The sequence below is a fragment of the Polyodon spathula genome, chromosome 4 (genome assembly GCF_017654505.1).
Source record: "Polyodon spathula isolate WHYD16114869_AA chromosome 4, ASM1765450v1, whole genome shotgun sequence".
NCBI lineage: Eukaryota > Metazoa > Chordata > Actinopteri > Acipenseriformes > Polyodontidae > Polyodon > Polyodon spathula.
This window is the reverse complement of record NC_054537.1, coordinates 74576902-74592453: the sequence shown is the minus strand read 5'-3', so window position 1 is coordinate 74592453 and position 15552 is coordinate 74576902. Positions and strand designations below refer to the sequence as shown.

The following is a 15552-nucleotide window of genomic DNA, read 5'->3' as shown; positions in this document are numbered from 1 at the left end:
TACCACTTGGGTATAATACCATTAAACTTCATCAGAACCATTAGCACACAGAATTATCAGCAATGGTAACAGGCTGAATGGTCAAGTTTTTTCTAAGACATATTGCATGGTGACACTGATACAGAAGCACACTGGTACATATCTGGTACCATGGCAATCTGATCATTAAATTAAGAGTATGGGTTAAAACCATTGCTATGTAAAAATACTACAGTACCATTCTACCCAACCATTCCAGCCTTTTGCAAGTTCCATCAGCATTATTGTAACATTAGGTTAAGAAAGGTTACGTGATTTGAAATGAGTTAATGAACAATACTTTATAAATCAATGAGTAGGGACCAAGCCTTTGTGTTTCATCTCCTGCTACAGTAAGAAAGCTTGGGTATCTGACCTCTCACTTGACTAACAACCAGAGAATCATACCACCTAGCATTCAATCAGCAATCTGGTCTGCTGTCTGGCCCTGCACTGTCAAACACCCACAATTCACTCTGCCCAGCGTGACAAACTGCTCTTCAGCAGTCATGTTCACCTCAACGTGTACTTAATTTGAACTAATGTCTTCCCTAGACACCTGGGGGATAGGAGCATAGACAAACAGCTAGATAAATGGCTGCATTCCAAATGAGCCACTCAAGATGGAGTGACAGAAAACCTAAAAAACATCTTTTAAATTAATCTCACAGTTGACAGACTGCAGCAACATATGGTAGGATGAGAATTCTCAGCAATTACTGCCAATTTGTGCCACTGCTACCATTAGAAAGAAAGCCAAACCTCTTAACTATGAACATGAAGGGACTGCCAGGTCAAGGTCTGATTGTCAGAGGCTGTTGTATTTTTACTGTATTCCAACAAACACTTTTGTATTCAATTCAGTTATTTTTTTATTTAACCAGGATACGAACTTGGGCTAGATTCTTAAAGCTATTTACTCCAAATCATCTTTACATGTTTTTTTGTCTGATTCTGTTTTGCTGAAATGTTACTGATGGAAAATCACAGTGTTTCCAACAGCCAATGCAATTTTGTGTTGACATAAACTTGTCCCATTCTGCCAACAGAGCTGACAGTATGGCAAACAAAGCCAAAATTCTCCACTCAACAATGTAATATTCTTAGAGAAAGGTTGTGGCAAATAAAAAGAAGAAAAAAAGTAGGCAGAGATTATGAAACACATCAATGCTGTCTTATGTAATAATATGTGTCTTGGATTGCAAAAGAGGTGGCAGGATGAAAGATGGGAGGTTAAAGAAAGCAGCACATCTTCAAAGAAAAGCTGTTTGCACTGGTGGTGGCTATTCCACTGGTGCTTTATCACTAGCAGAGGAGGTTGTACTTAGTACAATTGATCTGAAACAAGTATAGGATTAGGACACATCTGCCAAATCCATGCAACATCATGGCACATACAAGGGCACTGGTCATTTTTACAAGAATGGGTGTTGCATAACTACACAAGGTTTCTCTCTTTAATTCCCCTTTCATGGGGTGGGAGCCAGGCTACCTATAATGTCGTCTGACTTCTCGGAGAGCTGCCCACAGTTAGGACCAAGCCCTCGGCAGGACAAGGTCCTTGTCGTGGTGAAGTCATCGCCACAGTTAGGTGAGATTGCGTCGTGGTGAGGCAACTTCTAAGACTGGTTGCATGGCACCCTCAGGGACTTGAGTTAGTAAAGATTGAATACATATAGTTTAGGGTCCCCGTCTCTTGGAGGACCCAAGATACAGAAGAGGTCCCCATCTCTTGGGGGATCCGACATACAAAAGAGGGGTCCCCATTTCTTGGGGGGCCCCGTACATAAATAGAGGCGTGAGAACCTGAAAGCAAGGAAGAAAAGTGAACTCTGGATCGGAGAGCTGCCCCCTCGATGATGTGAATTATAGACTTCCAAAGCTGGGATAGAGATGCACCCCCAAAAAAAACTGAAACAAGAAGAGAGCCTCATTTTACGAAGGGAGAGCTCCTACAGCAAGGTTTAGCAAGAACAAGCTTAGCTCGTCAGATTGCGAGGGTAGTGATAGCTCGAGGTGATAAAAGGCTGGGTTTGGCTGGGTGTCCATGTAGAACCCTCCTCACGGAGGTAAAGGAAGCGGAGCTTAACCAAGGGTTGGAGAAAGTGAGATCCCTCACCTCCCAAAGGATGGGCACCCCACTCCCCACTAAAGATTCCTACAAGTGCATACAAACAAAACAACCGCCAATGCATATACAAAGAAAGAAAACATTTTACACAACAAAGAAGGTTAGTGACTGGCTCCCTACTAACTATGTGAGACCCTCCGCTCACTGGAAAGAAAATAAAAAAAACTTTATTTTTTAGTGGGATACCTTTGGTGGTCCCAACGGAAGGGTCATCCCCACTCCGGACATATTAGCAATACACTGTTGTGCAGAAGGTAACTCGATGGGGAAGAATGTATGTATGATTCAACTGCTGATGAGGTCCAGTGCCCAATATTTTTTATTAGATGCTGGTTAATCTTTGCACTTGCTGCTGATGTGACTGCCCCGATTCTGAATGAATAAGGAGTATAGAATTCAGGGGGAAGTCCTGCACTGAAAACCAATGTGGACATATGGAATGTGAACCAATGTCTGGATATAATAGTCCCATTCGAATCAATGAACAGGGAGTCAGAATTTGAAATTGGTTTGCGTTCTGCGATATATTTCTGCATGGAAGCATATGTGCATAGAGGAGAGCCAATTTTTGCTAGCTGAGTAAATTGACCTTGCCGAAGCTGATCTGTTTTGGAAATGTGCAGAAAGAGGATGAAGTAGGAATCTAAGATGAGCCTGAGATCACGGCAGTGAATACCCAGCACATAAAAGGTCCAATTTATTTACATGTGCTGTTTAAAATAATTTTTACAGGTTGAAAAGGCACTGAATCGCAAAAGCACATTCAGTACTGCATCTCCAGCCAAGCCCCACCCCTTGTTCACTATATTTTTCACATACCTCTTTATAGATGTGCATACTGATAAATCCTTGCCTGATCACTCGTTTTATCACCAAACTCCTCAACAGTGCGATCCGAGACATTATTTTATTACCATAACATCTTAAAATGCTCTGCAAATGTCTGTGATATTCTTTGAGCATTGGATGCGGAAGCAGCTACCTTGTTTTTTTTTTATGTGCGTTAGATCTATGGTGCCTCTGTGTATTGCTCAGATCGGCGCACCCCACCCCCCCTTTTTCTTGGCTTCCCTCCTCTCCTATTGTTCTGTCTCGGCCATTAAAAGGTTTTCTCTGCTTTTTCCTGGAGAAAAAACAACTAGAGACCTGTACTTGACGTCTTTTTGATGATGTAAGACAGGGTTCCGACATCAGACCAGAAAGGGAAAATTGTAATGTCGGACCTGGTCCGACATAGGACCGCAAAGGGTTAAACCATCTGTAACAGGGGACACCTGCGCTGACTCTCCAGGCGCATTCATAGTGCTGCAGGAAGAGGGCAGCAGCCCTACAATATCTGCCTTTCAGACATGGCATTGACACGGAGAGGTGGGAAAGAGGGTGTGTGGGTTTTCCCCCTCCAAGTGGCTGAGGTGCGGGTTTTGTGGGGTTGCTGAACTGATAAAATGACTCTCTGGGGTTCCCTTGGGTCTGCCCCCTCAGAGATGAAATGAGCCAGCCAGCTGGCGGAAGCTCTACCATCGGACCAAGCACGGCCGGATGAAAGAAATACAGCAAAACAAATCATTAATTAAAAAAAGGAAAAAAAAAGAGAAAGAAAAAATGGAATCCATTCAGTCTTGAACAAAGAAGACTATGCGGCGACCTAATTCAAGCCTTCAGAATTCTAAAAGGTATTGACAATGTCGACCCAAGGGACTTTTTCGACCTGAAAAAAGAAACAAGGACCAGGGGTCACAAATGGAGATTAGACAAAGGGGCATTCAGAACAGAAAATAGGAGGTACTTTTTTACACAGAGAATTGTGAGGGTCTGGAACCTACTCCCCAGTAATGTTGTTGAAGCTGACACCCTGGGATCCTTCAAGAAGCTGCTTGATGAGATTCTGGGATCAATAAGCTACTAACAACCAAATGAGCAAGATAGGCCGAATGGCCTCCTCTCGTTTGTAAACTTTATGTTCTTATGTTCTAAGAAAAGATTTTTGATTTAATCATAGCAAGCCTAGTACACACCGATGATTGTACCCATGTTTGGAGAGAAAACATGTGTTCTGCTTCCAGCCATGTTTAGTGAGTGTGGCTCAACAAATCGTTTTCTACGATTATCGAATAATTAAAAAATGTTAACGATACTATTATCACGAATATTTGTAATCACAATATATCGTACTATCGAAAAATCATTTCATCCCTAGTTTAAATATCAAAAGTTTGGAAGTTTTTGCAGTTTAAAACTATTTAATACCACACAATATTGACAAAAAAAGCTAGTTTAAACTAGTTTAAGGAAAATACTCATAAACGATCACATAAATAATTAGAAAAAAAAACAACTTTATTAATCAAATAACTTGTCATAGCTGTTTATAGTTTAACTGGACAGGGCCATATATCTGAATTGGAAAACTAATGCAGCTTAAATTCTAACAGCTCCGTGTCTTTTTCTCATCACAAACTGAAACTCACAGCAGCTGATTAAAATTCAGCACTGATCTGAAACAAGGGGAAGGGGCGGAGCTACAAGCACAACAGAACACAGCAAAGCGAGGTGGTTCTTCCAGTGACAGGGTGGGAGCAATATCATGTGAGAAGTGCATCGTTTTAAAAGTGCAGAGCAGTTTTAAAGCAGTTTGACAGCTACAGAAACTAAACTTAAACTTATTAAATAAATAAATAAATTAAATAATAACAACATGGCTTTCAAGCCAGTAGTCTGTGACACCTGCATGATGTGGGAAATCCAAGAAAACCGAGCAGAACTAAACCAAGCGTGTCTAAAATGCCGCACGATCCGACGAAGCTGTGGTACCATTCATTCAAAATGTAAAGGGTACTTTAGCTGAAAACTCCCGACAGAAGGGGTACAGTTTCAAAAAAAGAGTTAAGAAAAGCAAAGTGTTACCTAGCAATAGCCAATCGAGTGCATTTGAAAACATGCACTGCCCACCCACTGATCTTTCAGAGTGTGAGGAGATGGCGCCTGCATTTATTTATTTATTGATTTATTTATTGATTTATTGATTTATTCTATTTTGTATTCTATAACAAAGGAAAGAAGAAATGTTAAGGTGGGTATGACACTGTTGCAAAGTTAAGTGGCATCTAGGGGACTATTTTTTTTTTTTTTAATGATATACAATGGTATTAATTTTTGAATACATAAAACCAAAATCCCTACAACACTATACACTCGAGGAGACGGCAACATCTACAATACTGTTTAAAATAAAACAAACTAATACAAATGTCTGTAGCATCTTAGACTTAGTTATATAGTAGTAAATATAGAGTTTTTAATTATGTGCACTGGGGTGTGCTTATTGAGTTTCTCTTGACCGATACGACAGATAATAGATACTGTTACTTCTTTGGTTTGGTAAATTAATAGGAACGCAGTGGTGAAAAGGTACAGTGCCTTGTTCTTGCTGATATTTGAGTATTTGTGTTTCATTTACTGACAATCATGTTTGCTAGCAATCATTGTTTAGTAGGGAGGTTTATATTAAATATGACGTCACTTATTTAATAGCCTTCTTGGATAATCTCATGCATGGCAGTTTTCAGAACTTGAGATGTCTGTTCATTAGTTAGTTCTAATGAACACAGTGGCTCACCGATGGACAAACTGTGAATAAAAGAACACACCCATATCACCTTAAACCACGTGAACTCGGTAATCATGGTGTAGAAAAATAGTTGCGGTTTCAAAACAGTGGCAGTTTATACCACGGTTTACCATAAAACCGATATACCGTGACATCTCTACAAATCACTGCTTCCTAACACAATTTGTCAAGGCACCGACTAAAGGGGAGGCATGCCTTGATTTAGACTTTTCAAATAACTAAAAGACAGAATAACTAAAACAGAGGTCAGAGAACCATTGGCAAACTCAACATGATCTCATTTTAAGTGCCTTTTAAACCCCCCAAAGTTATGACTAAAGCTAAAGTTTACAATTTTAGCAAGGCAAACTATGAAGGAATGAAACAGAGACTAACAGAAATAGTTTGGAGTAAAATAGAAATAATATCAAATTCCAAAAAGTTTTTCCATTATTATAACAGCAAGAGAACATTTAAAGAGGAGGTAAAATGTCTAAGAGATACACATGGTAAAATCATAGATGAAGAGAAAATAAATAGCAAATATATAAAATTATTATTTTTCACGAGTTTTTACAAAGGAGGATACGGGCAACATGCCCCACATGTCAACCTGTTCCTGTCCAGTTTTAAATAACTTTAGTATAACAGAGGCAGGAGCTCTTAAAATAAACAAATCCCCTGGGCCAGATGAGATCCTCCCAATTTTACTCAAAGAAATTAAGGAAGTTATATACAAACCACTAACCAAGATCATGCAACAGTCTCTTGACACGGGTTGTCCAACAGACTGGAGAATTGCAAACGTAATACCGATCCACAAAAAAGGGAGACAAAACAGACCAATAAGCCTGACTTCTATTACATGTAAACTTATGGAAACTATAATAAGATCCAAAATGGAAAATTACCTATATGGTAACAGTATCCTGGGAAACAGTCAGCATTGTTTTAGGATAGGGAAATCATGTCTAACTAACCTGCTTGATAATTTTGAGGATGCAACATCGACAATGGACACCTGCAAAGCATATGCCATGGTTTATTTATATTTCCAGAAAGCTTTTGTCAAAGTCCCGCATAAAAGATTAATTCTCAAAATGAACACAGTAGGGATTCAAGGAAATGCATGCACATGGATTAGGGAGTGGTTAACATGTAGAAAACAGAAAATACTGATTAGAGGAGAAACCTCAAAATGGAGCGAGGTAACCAGTGGAGTACCACAGCAATCAATATTAGGTTGTCTGCTATTCCTAATCTATATTAATGACTTAGATTTTGGTATAGTAAGACACTTCCCAATCCAGGAGTCAGGGATTGACTAATATTATTATTTTTATTTTTTAAATATGCATTTTTGTAATAATAATATTAATACCGTGCCATTTGCTTTTATTAGCCTAATAATTAGTGGCATACATGCATAGGCTAATGCAATTACTCAACAAAGGAGTTCTTCAACGAATTAGTCAAAAAACACATAAAGCATTGCAAATAAAGATAACAAAGTCGTGTACGCTCCAGCTCCAGCGCAGTGATTTCACTGTCTAAGTAGGGCGGCACAGCTGCCTGCTAAACTCAACAATACTGTTATTTAAAAACATAAACTTGGATAAAACGCACTGAACCGATTAAACTAAAACTACAAACACTGAACATTTAAACTCCAGAAAGCAAACGTACCTAGTAAATACTACACATTTTTAAAAGAAGCAACATCATACAATATTTTTTTTTCTTTTCTTTTTAGCCTACAGACTGCAGAATCACCGCCCTGCTATATGTAATTTAGCCATGTGTGCACTCCACGCCCACTCACTGTCAGCAGCCGGTTGGGTGTTTATAGTTAACCTTGCCCAACATAAAGGAAACGTACACCAGTACGGCTGTGGTTTTATTTGAAAGGAGATTCAACATTGTTAATTTGATTGCTAAATTGCAAAGTACTACAATGTGGTAAAATAAATAAATAAACAAATCAGTTGTCCACCATTACAGGATTTTTCTTGCATACCCCCCGAGGAGAGCTCGAGTACCCCCACGGGTGTGCGTACCCCAGTTTGAAAACCACTGATCTAACCAATGTGGGCGAGCTACAAAAAAGGCCAACAAAATGCTCAAATATATAATTTAAAGTGTTGAATTTAAGTCAAGGTAAGTAATGTTAAAATTTTACAATGCATTAGTAAGACCTCATCTAGAATATTGTGTTCAGTTCTGGCCACCTTGCTACAAAAAGGATATTGCTGCTTTCAGAGGCATTCAGAACAGAAAATATGAGGCACTTTTTTACACATAGAATTGTGAGGGTCTGGAACCAACTTCCCTGTAATGTTGTTGAGTGACACCCTGGGATCCTCCAAGAAGCTGCTTGAGTGATTCTGGGATCAATAAGCTACTAACAACCAAACAAGCAAGATGGGCCAAATGGTCTCCTCTCGTTTGTAAACTTTCTTATGTTCTTATGAATAGAGTAATAATACTGAATTTTCCAATGTCACTGCTCCATCAGTTTGTTGTTGATGAAAGATGCTGAGCTCAAGCGGAGCTGATAGGTTGTGATTGGCTGATTTGGCAGTTGCGGATACAGGAATGATTGCTTTTGTTAGTGCAAAGTATTGATTGGCTGGTTTTGGTGGATAACATCACACATTTGGACCAGCTGTGTCTTTATTTAGTATCTGCTGTCCAATAGATATGAACAGAGCTTTCATTAAAGCAAGTCAAAATCAAAAAGCCAGCACTTGTGCAGACTGATTTTAAGTTTGATTCACACAGTTGATGCTGTGACAACCCAACAGGAATCTGATAGAAGCCTGCTAGAGCTGGAAATTGATTGACTGATGGTATTGATCAAGTTTCACTGCAAGAGAGTAAGGCCGTCAATTTCAGTTTTAAAAAAAAGAAAAAACATTATAACACAGAGACAGTACTTGGTTACAGTATGTAGCTGCCAACTGAAATGCTAACGACTAGAACAGATGCAAATAACTCTGTGATGAGGCCTGGCACTGCACAGAAGGACCTGTCGCTGGGCCTGTCACTGCACAGAAAGACATAGGATAATCAAAGAGAATTTAAACTAAGGCTTGGGGGAAAAAAAAAAAACTGATAAAATAAAATGAAACAAAAAAAAATAAATTGGCACACTGATTGAAGGAGGCTAAAAATAAAGTGAGAGGCCAGTTCTTTATTTTCTTAATTAACCCTGCACTAAAATGCAGTTTTATCAAGAGATATATTAAACTAACAAAGAAAAGTACAGCAAAAACTCCATTATACAACACTAAATTAACTGTTGCTTTGTGAATCTTGGGTGAGTGGTTCTGGCTACCTAAACCGAAATAAATTGTGTTAGAACAAGCTGCCACCATCTTTAAATAAATAAATGCCTCAAGCTTCCTAACAAGCCTTTGTTTCAAGAAATCTGCCTCATCAAAGCAGTGTGACAATTATACAATGATACACTATACAAATAACCCATTAATTAGCTTCAACACAAAAGTCAAATAACTATCAAATTCCATAAACTACTATTTCAGCAATCTTCCATTTCCCAGCAATGTATAGCATGTTAAACCTGTATAATTCATTAAGCAACAATACAGCCCAAACCAAATCTCAATTTAACCGTTTTTTTTTTCCCAGATGAATTGTACAGCCAAAAAACTAAAACAAAAAAATATCTACTTCCATCACGATGGATTTTAACTAAATATGAAATAATAAAACCATGTACCTGCTTTTAAATAAAATCTGACCAGTTGAAATGAAATCAACAAAAATTAGTGCAGCTTTAGTTATTCAAAATTGTTATTCAATTAACTGAAGTGCCCTTCAGTGGTAAAAACAAGTACATTTTATTTTTTTAATGTATGCATTTATTTTAAGATTAAAAGACATACATGACACATATTATTGTAATAATCATACAATGGTGAACTTAAAAACACACTCAGTTCTGAGCTACCACTCCTCTTAATAATAAATCACAGAAACAAGTACCAGGATGAAAATGTTTTTTTCCACAAGAGGGTGTAGGATTCGTGCCATGTAAATAACAAATGTGCATATCCTTTGTTAAAATAAAAATGTACGCTGATAGATTACTAAGATTACTAAGAGTCATGGTTACCTCGGCCCTGAACTGAGGTCTGTGTGACCTACAAAAAGCTCACTGGCCTTCACCAAACCGGCTTAATGTGCTTTGACTCTCTTTATTTCTTTCTTCACAAGAATCTAAATTCACTTCCTTTGTATATAATACTCCATTACTTGAGACGGTTTCGAGTGTTCAGCTGTACTGATTATGCAGGCAGTCAGGTTGGCATTATGAACCTGAGTGTCTGCAACTGAAAAATAATTTGAGATCTGAGAAAAAAATGGCCCAAAGGATTATAATAAATTTGGACTCCAGAGATACAGGTCCGTGGTTTCAAATTATTCTATAAGCAACTACTATAGCATAGCTAAGCAGCATTGCAGAGCAGGTGTCCTACAGGTAAGAAGAAATGCAGGTCAGAGCTTTTATTGCTGGTTGGTACAAAATGAATACCAAATTAGCCCTAGCAGTTAATCAACCAAACTAACTAACTGACAAAGGCTTTGTGCAAATGGCAAATTTGCATGCCCCTTGTTACGAATACAAAGGTGCAGTGATAGATTGCAAGGGCGAGTCTTACATGGTTAACCTTGAACTAGACACAGCTGGTGCTAACTTTTTAAAAAGTAGCGAACACATGGAGGTCCAAATTAGTCACAATTGTGTCTTGTTTAATTTGTCTATTTCAAGATCACACCTTTATAAATCTGATCCTTTTTTGTAGATGCCTTTTTTAAAATAACTTTTTATAGCTGTTTCTTGGAGTTATCCTATTTATGGCTGATCTTTTTATTCCTATTGTTTTTGTCAACTGTTCAGGTCAGAACAATGTACTTGCAAGAAATAACTTATACCGTGATTTTATTTTCACACCATGAATCCGGGCATTTAATTGCCATATATAAATGTCACCTATCTCCGATATTTTCCCCATAGATTAATAATTCACAGTCCTCTGTCTAAATTGTTATTTTTTCTGTAATTCATAATTTAAAACCTAGCACTAATGTCATTTGCTTATTAGGTGACTACAGCCATCACAGCGACTGGGACAGAGCACATTCTCTCAGTATGTATTCAAATCGATTTGTTAATACTAGGTTTCAAAGTGCTTTCAACAATTAATTAGTTACAATTAGGGGCTATTTCTTTCTAGTGGTATACCATAAAAATGTTATTCAGTGTTGCACTTGCTTTCAAATAAATGTTTCCACTAGAATTGAGTGTTTGTAGTTATAGATGAGTACCCCCTAAAGCTCACTACAGTACCAGATCACATACAAAAAACATCCATGTTTACAATAATGCAGTTTATTGATAGTAAAGTTCCTATATTTATGCTTTGGTAAGGATTCGCAGGGCAATGTAATATCGGTATCAGTTTCTAAAGCATAATTGACTTACCAAACACTTCATTATCATCAGCTGATTCTGGTTCAGATGCTTGGCTTGGTCCTGGTTCTTCTGATTCAACCTGAATAAAAGGGCAAGAGTTAGGAAGAATTATAAACATTGACTAATAATAATGTACAGTTCCACTATGTTTTAAGTAATCTGTTATGAGCAAATAAAATTAAAAAAAAACAAAAACATGATAAATGTATTGAAACTTCATTACTGCTCAATTTGTGAATGGCGTGCAATCTATCGTTCCTTTCTCAGTAATAACAAGAAGCTCAGACTCCACAGACTGCTCGCTTAACCAGCTGCTTGACGTTTGAATTCATTTACAATGTACGGCCGAAAACTTAAAAGCAAATAAAGTTAAAAGGCTACTTAAAATAATAATAATAATAATAATAATAATAATAATAATAATAATAATAATAATAATAATACATTTCCTTTCTTGCAATATAAATAATGTTTGTGGTTTGCATATGATTTTTAAGGGTACTTAACAAACAAAGATAGAAATAACAACAATAAAAAAACAAAAAAAAAACAAAAACAAAAAACAGAGCTAGGTTAATCCAGTCATAATAAATAAATAAAACCAGCAGCTCCCTCTCGCCTGTGGCTCGGGGCACATAAATACTAACAGTTACTACCAGATGGTAGAAAAGTCATCCACAGGCACTATCAATTATTTAAAAGGTTCTGGAATTCTTAAGGAATAGACAAAGTTAGTTAGGTAAAGAAACAGAGCAAGAGTGCAAGTCAGAAATAGGTCAGCAGAATCCAGGGAAGGGAACCAGGCTGTTATAGAAGAATATTATACATCTGTGTGGACTAATACTGAAAGAAACAGAACTGTGAAACAGCTTGGCACTGGGTTGTTCCAAAGATACAACCTCCATTTTATCTGCCCACATTTCATGTGTTTGTACACTGCAGTTAATCCAAAGCTATGTATTTCTCCATTTCACCAGCAGAGGATTTTCCATACCTGAACTCCTCTATTTTCATTTAGATATGAAAAGATGAAACATCAGTGCCCAATTTCATACACATTAATAATATACTTTACTGAAAGATATATAGCTAACACTGATGTCTCCCACTGTGTTTCTGAAGCCCTACTGGCTTAAGGCCAGCTAAAGCATCTTTAGGCCTCACCTACTGCACATAGCAACCAGCAGTCTTAATACTGTGAGTTACAGTAACCATGGATACATTTCTACTAGCTAGCAGTCAGTGTTATCATGTGGGGTTTCCAGTAAAAACCTGATAAAATCCTGGATTTTCAAAAACATTAAAGCAATATTATATTAAATATTTACTTGCTAGTCCTCTTACCCACAAAAAAAGGTCATATATTTTGTTTTCTTGCTACTTGTCATTTTTCCAGCTGGTACAGTTGGACCATTTTTTTTTTCTCTGACCAACCAGGACTAACCAGTTCCCCATCATGGTCAGTATACCATTTCTCCATCTAACGACATACGCTGTCTTTTTTTTCACACTGCAGACTCACCATGCAGCCAACTCAGAGCCACAGCATCAGAGGACAACGCAGCTCTGGGCAACTTACAGGCAAGCCCGCAGGCGCCCAGCCAGACTACAGGGGTCGCTGGTGCGCAGGGACACCCTGGCTGACCTGACCCCCCACTGTGCGCCGCCCCCTCAGAGCTCCCGGCTACGGTCGGCAATAGAATAGCCTGGACTCGAACAGGTGACCTCTAGGCTATAGGGAGCATCCTTCACTCCACTCAGGAGCCCCACGTCAATCTATTCGAACTACAATGCTTTGTGTCTGGTTTGGTCCAGATCACTTTGACATACACACGACCACCATTGTATCCCTACATTGTTTTTCAAAAATACATAGCATCTCTCAAAAGCAGTGCCAACTGTATCCCCAAGTACCTTGTTGGCAGTAAAATGCACACTGAGAGCACGTGCAGTAGTTAACACAGTGCCTGTCAGATATTAACATTTCAGAAATAGGATGTTGTCAAAATGTCAACAAAAACTGAGTTTCTAACAAGAGGTACAAGGGCTCTGGAAAACTGAAGAGGGTGGTTAAAAAGCAGGGGTCTGCACCATGTCGAGTGGTGACGGACATTTAAAAAACAAAATGGAAGTTACAGTATATACAATTCGGTGTGTTAAACGTAGTCACTGCCGCAGACACTGATAACTCTTGCCACGGACATGCTTGTCCATGTACGGACAAGTTGCCGACCCCTGTTAAAAAGTAATGAATAGATAAAAGCAAACTCCAGTGATTTAAAAGTGATTTGCTCAGATAGAACGTCAGAACTGCTAAAATCAGAAGCCAAGGTTGGATCCTTTCAAACAGTGATACTTTTTTAGAGTGGGAACACATTAATTAAACATCTATAAATAATTAGCTATGCTACAAAGTGTGTATCTGGAGATAATGAATTATTTTTCCCTTTTTAATGAAGTCTTCTTCCCTTGATGGCTGCACTTTGACAGCTCCCAGAAACTGTACAGTTCAAAAATTCATACACAGGGCCACAAATTCATATTGAAGCACTGGGCTCTGGCTTAAATATGAATTTGTTCTTGTAAGCACTGATAAATGTGATTAGCTGCAAAAGTTGTTTTTTTCATTTTTTGGGGGGGGGGGGGGGGGGGGGGCAGCAGCATTTAAGAAGAGACAGTTGACAGCAGCAGCACTCTTTCCTATACATAGCTAAATTGTTTACTGCCTCTTACACAGTTACACAGGATTTTGAATACGCTTGGATTTAGAATAAAACATCAATATACAGGTACTTACATTTTCTTTTAACCACTAGGTATTATTTTGTATTATTATTATATTTTTTTTAAGATAAGCAAAGCTTTATATAAGAGAGTGAGACAAAATGCATATAAGTGTGCCTCGTGCTGAATGCATGATTATATTTCAGTTAATTACAAAAATGACTACAAAAGATTTAGAAGTGAGTAGTTTTTCGAGATTTACGATTATACTGTAAATACAGTATAATCGTAAGTCTCGAAAAACTACTCACTTCTAAATCTTTTGTAGTCATTTCTGTATTACTTTAGTATAAATACATGTTAATTTGGATTCATATGTTGTTTTTTTCTGACTTTATGTGAACGAAAAGACACACATTTGCCCGTTTTCCCATTGGAAATAGTGATATTTTGAAATATCACTGTCCTGGTCACAAAAGCAAAGTTTGTGGGGAATAATAGCCATTTTCTATACTTTTGAGGCATAAGCAATTGGGAAATAAAACTTACTACCCAGGAATTGTGTTACATAGTGTTATCCATGTACAAATGGTAGCTCAGGCTTAGGAGGGGAAAAACCACATCCACACAATTCTCTCAGTGGTCTGAAACTATGGGAGGCAGCCAGGTGGCTCAATCTGAAAGTCCTTCCCTGTGTACACTCTGAACTGATGAGTGTACCCAGTGGAGCTCTCACAGAGTTTATACAGTTTAATCCCATAATGGGCATGTTTCATGGGAATATGCAGTTTAAAAATTAGCCTCCTCCTTAACAGAAGAAGGGACTCATCCGCAGAAATATTTTGGCCAGGTGTATACATTTCTTCAAATTTCTTTTATATAAGTGGCTGTAATTTGAAAAGCCTGTCACATTGGGGATGATACCTCGGGAGAGCCTTAGAATTATCATTGTAATATTATTGACAGACTCGGGTGTTTTGTCACTGTTCTTTCTGGTCCTGAACACAGTCTGACAGAAACCAACAGTATTTTGTTTTAACCCTTTGCAGTCCATTTATTCAGCGCTTGTCAGGTCCAATTTATTTTCACACACACTGTTTATTTTACACGCGGTTAATTCTTGTACGTCACCAACTCAGTCGGCTACTCTGGATAAGCTGGCAATTGTGAGATTGTTTATCAATATGTTTATTAGCGCCATTATATATTTATTAAATACACAATTCCATACCCATTTACAAAAGATTCGGCGTCTTTGAATTTATAATTACATTGATAATAGTATCTCCGTGCAAGACAAATTTGGACAGTGGGAGCGGCCATTTTGGTTTTGCTGCAGTTCACCGACTCAGCGAATCCACTGCTTCAGCGGTGATGCACAGGTGAATTTATTAACAGTTCGCTGAGCAACTCCTGGTGAATTTAACAATGGTTTGGTGGAATCCACTTTATATCGGTGCATGCAGTGGTGAATTTAACAACACACCCTTCATTTTTGGACTGTAGGTACTACACAATATATTGTCTGTAAATGCTGACATGAAGTTTAGATATTAAAATGTTTCGCCTACC

At 38.0% G+C, this 15552-nt stretch overlaps 1 protein-coding gene across 1 annotated transcript in view; it reads right to left on the bottom strand.

Annotated features, from left to right (window-relative positions):
• LOC121314846 (myelin basic protein-like) overlaps positions 1 to 15552 on the bottom strand; it is an 84511-nt gene that overhangs the window by 45272 nt on the left and 23687 nt on the right. Inside the window, 1 exon segment of the mRNA XM_041248559.1 lies at positions 11266 to 11335. Within this exon segment, the coding sequence (XP_041104493.1) occupies positions 11266 to 11335 (70 nt within the window).